Source organism: Aricia agestis, chromosome 2, assembly GCF_905147365.1.
Source record: "Aricia agestis chromosome 2, ilAriAges1.1, whole genome shotgun sequence".
Lineage (NCBI taxonomy): Eukaryota > Metazoa > Arthropoda > Insecta > Lepidoptera > Lycaenidae > Aricia > Aricia agestis.
In genome coordinates this window covers 19,847,654-19,856,916 of record NC_056407.1, presented here as the reverse complement: position 1 = coordinate 19,856,916, position 9,263 = coordinate 19,847,654, and the positions used below count along the sequence as shown (strand labels likewise).

At 37.7% G+C, this 9,263-nt stretch overlaps 2 protein-coding genes across 2 annotated transcripts; one reads left to right on the top strand and one right to left on the bottom strand.

Moving 5' to 3' along the window:
- Positions 1 to 2,752: 2,752 nt before the first annotated feature.
- Positions 2,753 to 5,135, top strand: LOC121739671 (syntaxin-5). The gene is made up of 3 exons (XM_042132192.1): positions 2,753 to 3,321; positions 3,399 to 3,607; positions 4,609 to 5,135. The coding sequence occupies exons 1-3, from the start codon at positions 2,919 to 2,921 to the stop codon at positions 5,062 to 5,064; spliced, it is 1,068 nt and encodes a 355-aa protein (XP_041988126.1). The 5' UTR covers positions 2,753 to 2,918; the 3' UTR covers positions 5,065 to 5,135.
- A 675-nt stretch (positions 5,136 to 5,810) lies between these two features.
- On the bottom strand, positions 5,811 to 6,672 carry LOC121739672 (barrier-to-autointegration factor). The gene is made up of 2 exons (XM_042132193.1): positions 6,444 to 6,672; positions 5,811 to 6,125 (listed from the first exon to the last, which is right to left on the bottom strand). Exons 1-2 carry the CDS (start codon positions 6,567 to 6,569, stop codon positions 5,976 to 5,978), a joined length of 276 nt encoding a protein of 91 aa, XP_041988127.1. The 5' UTR covers positions 6,570 to 6,672; the 3' UTR covers positions 5,811 to 5,975.
- Between the last annotated feature and the right edge of the window lie 2,591 nt (positions 6,673 to 9,263).

The following is a 9,263-nucleotide window of genomic DNA, read 5'->3' as shown; positions in this document are numbered from 1 at the left end:
TTTGTTAAGGAATTCTCAGAGATAGCCAAGCCATTACATCGGCTGATAGAAGATAAACGACAGTTTATTTGGGACGAGACTTCTGAAGATTCTTTTCAGAAATTGAAGAAACATCTGTGTGAAACACCAATCTTGGGGTATCCACAACCTGAAGGTCAGTTTATAGTCGACACGGACGCAAGCAACACGGCCATTGGAGGGGTGTTATCTCAAAAAAAGCGTGAAAGAGAAGTTGTAATTGCATATTTCAGCAAATCTTTATCTAAGCCAGAGAGAAACTACTGTGTGACAAGAAGAGAACTCTTGGCTGTCGTAAAGACGCTACAACATTTCAGCAAGTATCTCATTGGCAGACAGTTTTTACTGCGAACTGATCACGCAGCGTTGAAGTGGCTACTACAGTTCAAGAACCCAGAAGGTCAAGTAGCTCGATGGATTGAACAGCTCCAGGAGTAAGACTTTAAGACCGAACACCGCAGCGGAAAGTCGCATGGGAATGCCGATGCACTCTCACGAAGGCCGTGTTCAGACGACTGCAAACATTGTTGTTAAGCAGGAATCTAATGAAGTGACATTAAAGTTAACGAGAACAAGTCCTTTGGGTCCATGGGAGAACGATTCTATGAGGGAGGCTCAAGAAAGAGATGACGACCTTCGGCACATCATCACATGGAAGAAACGGGGGGACGTAAAGCCAATCTGGAGTGAGGTTGCACCCACTGGCGCTGTCACTAAGGCGTACTGGGCGCAATGGGACAGTCTGATTCTTCAAAACGGAATACTCTACCGGTAATGGGAGAAGACTAACGGCAGAGAGTTCCATCTTCAGATAGTTGTCCCAAGAACGAGAGTACCGGATGTTCTCCGTGAAATGCATGATGGCGTATCAGGAGGTCATCTAGGAGTCAAGAGGACGTTAACAAAAGTGCGAGAACGATTCTACTGGTTGCATTGCCGAGATCATGTGCAGGAGTGGTGCCGCAAATGTACTACTTGCGCTGCAGTCAAGGGACCACAGACAAGGAGCCGTGGGAACCTGCACTTGTATAACGTTGGCGCACCGTGGGAACGAATTGCAGTTGACGTAGCTGGGCCATTTTCTGTAACGGAATGGGGAAACAAGTATTTTATGGTTGTCATGGATTACTTCACCAAATGGCCCGAAGTGTTCGCCATACCAAACCAGCAAGCTACAACAGTTGCTTCTAAGCTAGTCGAAGAAGTGATATCTCGCTTTGGTGTGCCTCTAGAAATCCATTCCAATCAGGGCAGGAATTTCGAATCGCAGGTCTTCCAGGAAGTGTGCAGAATTTTGGGAATGCATAAAACGAGGACCACCGCGTACCATCCACAGTCTGATGGAATGGTTGAGAGATTTAACCAGACCCTTGAGAGGCATTTGGCGAAATTGGTAGATGACAAACAAAAGGATTGGGACAAGTATATACCACTCTTCCTTCTGTCGTACCGTACCGCCGAGCATGAGAGCATAAAAGCTACCCCGGCGTATGTCAATTACGGTAGAGAACTGCGAGTACCAGTAGACCTCTTGACAGGAGGGTCACCGGAGGAACCGAAGACCGTACAAGACTATGTCTGCGATTTAAGGGAAAAGATGCGCTATATACACGCCATGGTTCGGGAAAATGGAGTACATGCTCGAGCCCCCTAGAAAGTTCCCACACTTGTTTACTTGTTTATGTGTATCGGGAACTTTCTGGAATTCGTCTCGCCATATAAAAAGCCGCAGGTAGACGGCCCGGCAGTTCAGTTCGAATCGAACTATCATCAAGCGATCTTCGGAGTGAAAACAAGTGATCTATCACTGTTGTGAGTGAACCAGTGAAACTTGCGACTTGGCTACGACCTAGGACGGTGATAGTGCTTAGTGACTGGACCTAGTGATTAGTGTTTGGACTTAGTGCTAAGTGTTGTGACCTAGTGTGTGCTTGTGTGACCTAGACTTAGTGAATAAAGTCTTCAAGAGAGTCACCAGGTCTTTCTCCCCAAATCCTCGAACCCTAGCACCAAGCAAAAATTGCCAAAAAATCGGACAAGTACGAGTTGTACTCGCGCACGAAGGGCTTAAAGTTTATTTCGGAAATACAACGGAAAACAAAGTGACTATTGAAATGTCATTGATTTTAGTATGATTATGTGTTGTCAAACAGATAACGAGGCTGATTAAGGTTAAAATCTTTTAAATAAATGATCAGATTCTTCACCTTTTATTTTTTAAATTCGATAAAAAAGTACATCACTAAACGTCAAATCTACAAATTTCTATGTTGATTAAATATCGAAAATCAAGCCATGTTATATTCTATTCTATCACAAATCTTATTTATTGTCTAATTATTAACTAAATCAGCCCATAGGAAGTCAAGTCATCAGTAAAATAACAAATATTTTAATAAAAATATAAACATACCGATGCCAGGACAAACTTCTTTGGTTTTCCTTTTTTCTTGAGCCATTTCTAACAACACTGCAATCAGGCATTAAGTATTATCTTGTCCTTAATCACTAAACACAAGAATTAAACAGAAATAACCATGAAATTTCCAATAATCATCTATTTTAATATAATAATCCGACACTTTGACAGTTTATGTACCTCTGAGAACCGGAACATAAAATGGCGGACCAGCCACAGTATTTTTATTTGTTAGAAGACCAATAAGCCGAGTCCACTTTACAAAAGTCAATGCTATTGAGTGATGACTGATGACATTTGACAAATTCAGTAAACGTCACCAGTCACCTATTTCGGAAATCTCAATTTACTAATTTATTATAGAAAGTGTTTTTAATAATGTATCGATTATAAACTAAATAACTGGTTTTTTGTGAGTGGTCCTCATAAATGTTAAGGTTTAATATATATTGTCACAGAAAAGATAATAAGCTAGGATGCAATGCTCCCTCGTCGTCGAAATGTTGGTGTTTCTGACAGACCCGAACACACTCAAGAAGAATTGATTCCTTATTCTAAATTAGATAAAAACGGGAAAAAAGTGCTAACGCCACCTCCACAGGTCAAGCAATATTATAATCAACCGATCGGCTTTATTGAACCCGATACCACTTTCGATTTCTTGGAAGAATTTGTTTTTGAACCAGTGATGGCAGCGAGAGACAGAACTCAGGAGTTCGTCTCCACCGTTCGCAGCTTACAAGGAAGGACACTGGCTAGACCGGTCGTCAAAGATGATAGAAAAGCGGCGATCCTAGCCACATATTCACAATTTATGAGCATGGCGAAAGTAATAAGTAAAAATATAACCAGCACATATGCCAAACTGGAGAAACTTGCAATGTGTAAGTTACCTGTTAACATTATTTTCATGAAGTTTTGGTCAAATAGAATATGCATATTTTAAACTTATTGTTTTCAGTGGCCAAAAAGAAGTCGTTATTTGATGATAGATCAATGGAGATACATGAGCTGACATATATCATTAAAGGAGATTTGAATTCACTGAACCAGCAAATAGCAAGGTTGGGAGAAATGCCAAGGGGTAGAAAATCCATGCACAGCCACTCATCTAGTGTGGTGTTGGCTCTTCAGTCTAGATTGGCCAACATGAGCAATCAGTTTAAACAGGTACGGCCAGTGTAATTAATCAAGTATACAAGATAAACAATTACACACATTTTTAAACTAGTTAGAGCCTCCTAAACCATTTATCATACTATACTGTACTCGGCGAAACATGGCGGTAGCGGTCATTGACTCCCTGTCAAAAACTTGTCTTATAAACCCAATGAGGTTATATAGTAGAAGAGAGCCTTATTCGGTGTATAAGCGTCAAAAGCGTGTAATGTTATGTCCTACTTACTAGGACATAACAAAGGAGTCTGCCTGCATATTTCATGTAATAAAAGTGTTAATAAAGGTTTTTAGTGAATATTTTATGCTAGATATTGTTGAGTTTTGTGGTTCCGCTAAATAATAAACCATAAGAATGGCTAAAAATGCCTCAAACACTTGGATTTAACATTAAATACGTAAGTTTTGAACAACGTTTTTTGGGCTTTCCAATCGGTATTTTTTTAAGCTAAAAAGATAATTTATAAGTTTAATAATCCCTTATTCCTGCTATATAAGGCATTAGTGCTAAAAATCTCACATCAATTAATAATTTGGCTACAAAAATTGAATAAATTTTTACGTGTGTTTACGGATTCTCATTACTTTAACTATAGTTTATCGATATCATGAACTAAATGACTTTCTTTTCTGGATTATAATGTGCTTCGAAATGATCGACAGATAGAAATATTCAAGAAAATAAACCCACACTACTTGTATGAAAATAAGCACAAAATGGCCATGCGATGACGGGCTAAGACTACATCTATACTATAATACTTAATCTATGTATAAACCGCATTTTCTATATAAACCGCAATTGACAATGAAGTGTCAGATGTTGTCAATTGTTGTCAATCTCGGCTTTGTATAGAAAATGACAAGTTTTGACAAGGAATCAATGACTGCTACCGCCATGTTTTGCCACGTACAGTATAGGACAAAGAACATATTTTATATTATTTTTAATGTTCATTGAAATACGTCCTGACAATATCATTATTACTTTTTAGGTTCTTGAAGTGAGATCAGAAAATCTTAAACATCAGAATAATAGAAGGGAGCAATTCTCAAGTGCAGCACCAGTCGTTAAAGAAGTGCCATCAATATTACAACCCGATGAAGTGAGGTTAGATTTAGGTGAAACATCGATGCAGATGCAGCAAATGGCTCTCAGAGATGACAGTGATATGTATGTACAGCAACGAGCGGAGACCATGCATAATATTGAGAGCACTATAGTGGAGCTGGGAGGTATATTTCAGCAGCTCGCTCACATGGTTAAAGAGCAAGATGAAGCAATCGGTAGAATCGATGCCAATATACAAGAAGCAGAGATGAATGTGGAAGCTGGGCATAGAGAAATTATGAAGTATTTCCAGAGTGTTACAGGCAATCGAGCACTGATGATAAAAATTTTTGGGGTCCTGATATTCTTCTTTATATTCTTTGTTGTGTTTATGGCATAAATGCACAGATTGTAATTCCTTGGGCTTAAATATATAAAAAATTATATTGTAAATAAAATTTGAAGATATTATATTTTATACCTTATTATTAAACTATGTGCTATCTCAATATAAAATTAGTATAAAAAAGGAAAAGAGACAGGTTTCACTGTGGCTTCATAAGCATTACAAGCACAACATTGTTTGTTGTCATGCTCCACTAATAAGACGTGTTACATCATATTGCTTCACATGAGGTGTTTCACAGAACTGTTTATGACCTTGATAATACTTTTATTGCTATATTAAAATCAGGTCTATATAGGTCATAATATTTTATGGATATTACACATTCAAAATGGTAACATGACCGGCCTATATAACAGTCAGTCTTAAGGGTGGGATAAACTATACTAAGAAACTCTTACACGAGCAATAATTGACCGGCGACACGAATGGAGCGATCTGGAGCAATTAGTGGAGCAATTTTAATAAATTACAGCGATTATTTTGGCAATATTGCTCCAGATATTTTATATCGCTCAATTTCGCCTAGTAACAAGTTGATGAAGTTGCGCCATATAGCTCAATATTGCTGCTTGTTGCCAAAAATTGCTTGATGTAGTTGTGACGTCATAGTCGACAAGAATTGACTGGAGTGGAGCAATTTTAGTTGCCCGTATAAGACCTTTAGACTAAAGTCATACTGTTAAATCTATATTTTTACTGGGAAGATCCAGCCTTGAGATATAAATAAGACAAAATTATAAATTGTGAACATTTTAATTAGTAAATATAAAAATATTAATATTAGTCATATTTTCTATCAATGTGTTCTTGAAATTAAAATTCTGGCATTTGTACAGTTACCATTCACCGTAATATTTACACACAATATGCAATAATTATTGTTATAAAAACTTAAAATTGTATTAATGAAGGAATTCCTCGCACCAATCTTTCAAGCATTGGTAGCAATCAGCAGACTGTTTTGAGTTGGCACTGCATGTGTCTTTCATCCACTCTTGAAATAGTTCTTGATCCTTTTTTAACACTAGGAATTGACCCAGGACAACATACGCCTGTAACATAGAAGAATAAATTGTTGTATACATACTACACTTTGTCATATATTATATAAAACAATCTGAATCTTTGCTTTAATTTTGAAACCAAGTACACATACGTAAAAAATTATAATCTCTAATAAAAAAAAACTTTCTCCGAAATGTAACAACATCAAATTTCATAACTATGAAATACGATGACGCATTGTAGCGTCCTACTGCTAGCTCTGTTCATTATTTATATAGACTTGGACGAAAATTCTTTTTAAACAAATGAAAATATGCTATTGGTAATATAAATTATGGAAATATAAATTATGGACTAACGTTGACCTTATCGAAACCTGCGGCTTCTAATCGCTTTCCAAGCACTTCACCAACGCCGGCTAAATCTGTGACTGGCTTTTCTCCCATCGGTTCGGCAACGAAGTTTCTATGTTTTTGTGATGTACTCGACATTTTGATGGTTTTATGAACAGTTCCACAATACCACTATAGCTTACAATTACAATAAATAGAGTTTTTATGAGATTCTCAACAAATTTCCGTTGATGCGCGCAAAATGATAATGACAATTGACATACGTCAAAAGTAAAACTTTTTTTTTCATAATATGGCGCTTGGCTTTTTAACCATGGACAGTGTCAAGTAAAATATGGCGGGAAAAAAAAATATTTCGTGAAAAGTTTACAAAATTTAAAGTACTTTTTCCAGATGATCGTCAAGTTGAAAGTCTAAAAAAAAGGAGTCAGTAAAGTCAACGACTCAAGTCAGTTGTTTTAGTAAAGTGCTTTACTAAAACTATCGATGGAGTTTTGGAGGGAACACAAAATTGCACGTTTCTTGAAGTTGTATCACTTGCCCACACTTGTGCACGACATCGAATATTTAATGGTTAATATTCTACTAACATTACACATAAAAAACCGAAATAACACAATTTTAGGAAAATAATACAAAAACACAACGTCACTCTTTCGTATTCCCAGCAAAACTCCCAAGTCAAAAACTCAAAAGCAAGCGAAACTATGCGAAAGCGACACTCCTGACTCCACACGCTCCAAAGAAAAGCAATCAATTTCATCTTCAACTAGAAATTACTTATGCTGGCACTTCACATGGCTATTTGTATTTGCGTATATTTGATGTATTCGCCAAACTGTCACCATGTGTAGACGGTATGTTTGACAAAGTATTGGCCTTATTTGCCTATTTGACAAATATGACCAATACCAAATACACGTATCCGTACCTTTGTCGGTTTTTGACGCACATCAAAAGAGTCAAATAGGCAAGTACAGTTCGACAAGAACATAAGAACACAAACTACGTATTGCACTAGTACTATGCAATACATAGTTTATGTTCTTAATTTAAACTTCTATTATTGTTACCGTATCCTGTCGCCTGTCGGCCCACCCTGCCCCGCCGCCCCAGGGCAGTTCAGTCAGTTTAAATAGAAGTCTTTGCAGTTCAGATGCCGAAAACCCTATTAGACTTTGACTTGACTTGACAATCTCGAAAAACGATGCTGAAAATTGTATTATAGAAAATGGAGAATGTTACTAGGTATGCCAAATTGCTTGAAATTTTGTCACAGTAAAGCCTGTGTGTATACAAATACACTAGTTTTTGTTGCAGTCAAAAATACCTAGTAGTTTTGATTTTATAGGGATTCAAAGTTTCGAAAAATATCGATTCCCGCTAACAGTCCCGCGACTGCTTGTGACGTCATAGCACAATTCTGCCGCGCGGGCCCCATACAATAAACGTGATTTTTTGCTGTATCTCAACAACGGCAACAGGTAGGCACTTAAAATTTTCACCAAGGTCTTAATTATATGTGTACTTTAATAATTAATAATAATATTATAGTAAAATAAAAAAATTAAGGGGGGCTCCCATACAAAAATCACAATTTTTGGCCTATTTTGCTCTATAAACTATATTCTCTATTTTAGACGTCGTCTATTTTAAACGTGGGAGAGCCATGATTCGGCACGAATGGGCCGGCTCGGCCGGAGAAATACCACGTTCTCACAGAAAACCGGCGTGAAACAGCGCTTGCGCTGTGTTTCGCCGAGTGAGTGAGTTTACCGGAGGCCCAATCCCCTACCCTGTTCCCTTCTCATCCCATCCTTACCCTCCCCTATTACCCTGTTCCCTCTTAAAAGGCCGGCAACGCACCTGCAGCTCTTCTGATGCTGCGAGTATCCATAGGTGACGGAAGTTGCTTTCCATCAGGTGACCCGTTTGTTCGTTTGCCCCCTTATTTCATTAAAAAAAAATAACGGTATGTGTATTCATGAGCGAGTCCAATTAGTTAAAAAATACAGGCTACAATTTTAACCGACTTTCAAAATTGGGGAGGTGTTATGTTCGTTTTCTTATATTCAACGATTACTCCGCCGTTTGTTAACCAATTTTCAAAATTTATCTTTTGGTATATAGGGTATCATCCCAATTTGGTATTATATTCACAAAAGTGGTGATCTGAGAAGGATCCATAAGTAATCGAGGGAACTCCTCAAAACTTATATGGAAACATGTGGTGACTTCGGTTTCGTGAGAAGTATTCTAAGCATATGCTACCAACAATTAAGATTTTGCACCGAGATATACCTGGTATAACGTGGTTCGGAAGGTGCTGAGGGAACTCCTGATTCTTTATAGATACAAGTTTGGGAGTTTCGGCGTTGTTTTAAGAACGGAAAGCATATGCTACTATGCAAATTACATTCATCATCAAGGAAACTCCTCAAAACTTATAGGGAAACATGTGGTGACTTCGGTTCGTGAGAAGTATTCTAAGCATATGCTACTAACAAGTAAGATTTTGCACCGAGATATACCTGGTATACCGTGGTTCGGAAGGTGCTGAGAGAACTCCTGATTCTTTATAGATACAAGTTTGGGAGTTTCGGTGTTGTTTAAAGAACGGAAAACATATGCTACTATGCAAATTACATTCATCATCATCATCATCACTACCATATTATACCATTTCATAGTCTTTTAGATCGAGACTCGAGTTTGTCAAGCGATAATTAAAAAAAATCTATACCTACCTAATATTATAAACCTGAAGAGTATGTTTGCTTGAACGCGTCAATCTCAGGAACTACAGGTCCGATTTAAAAACTTATCTCAGTG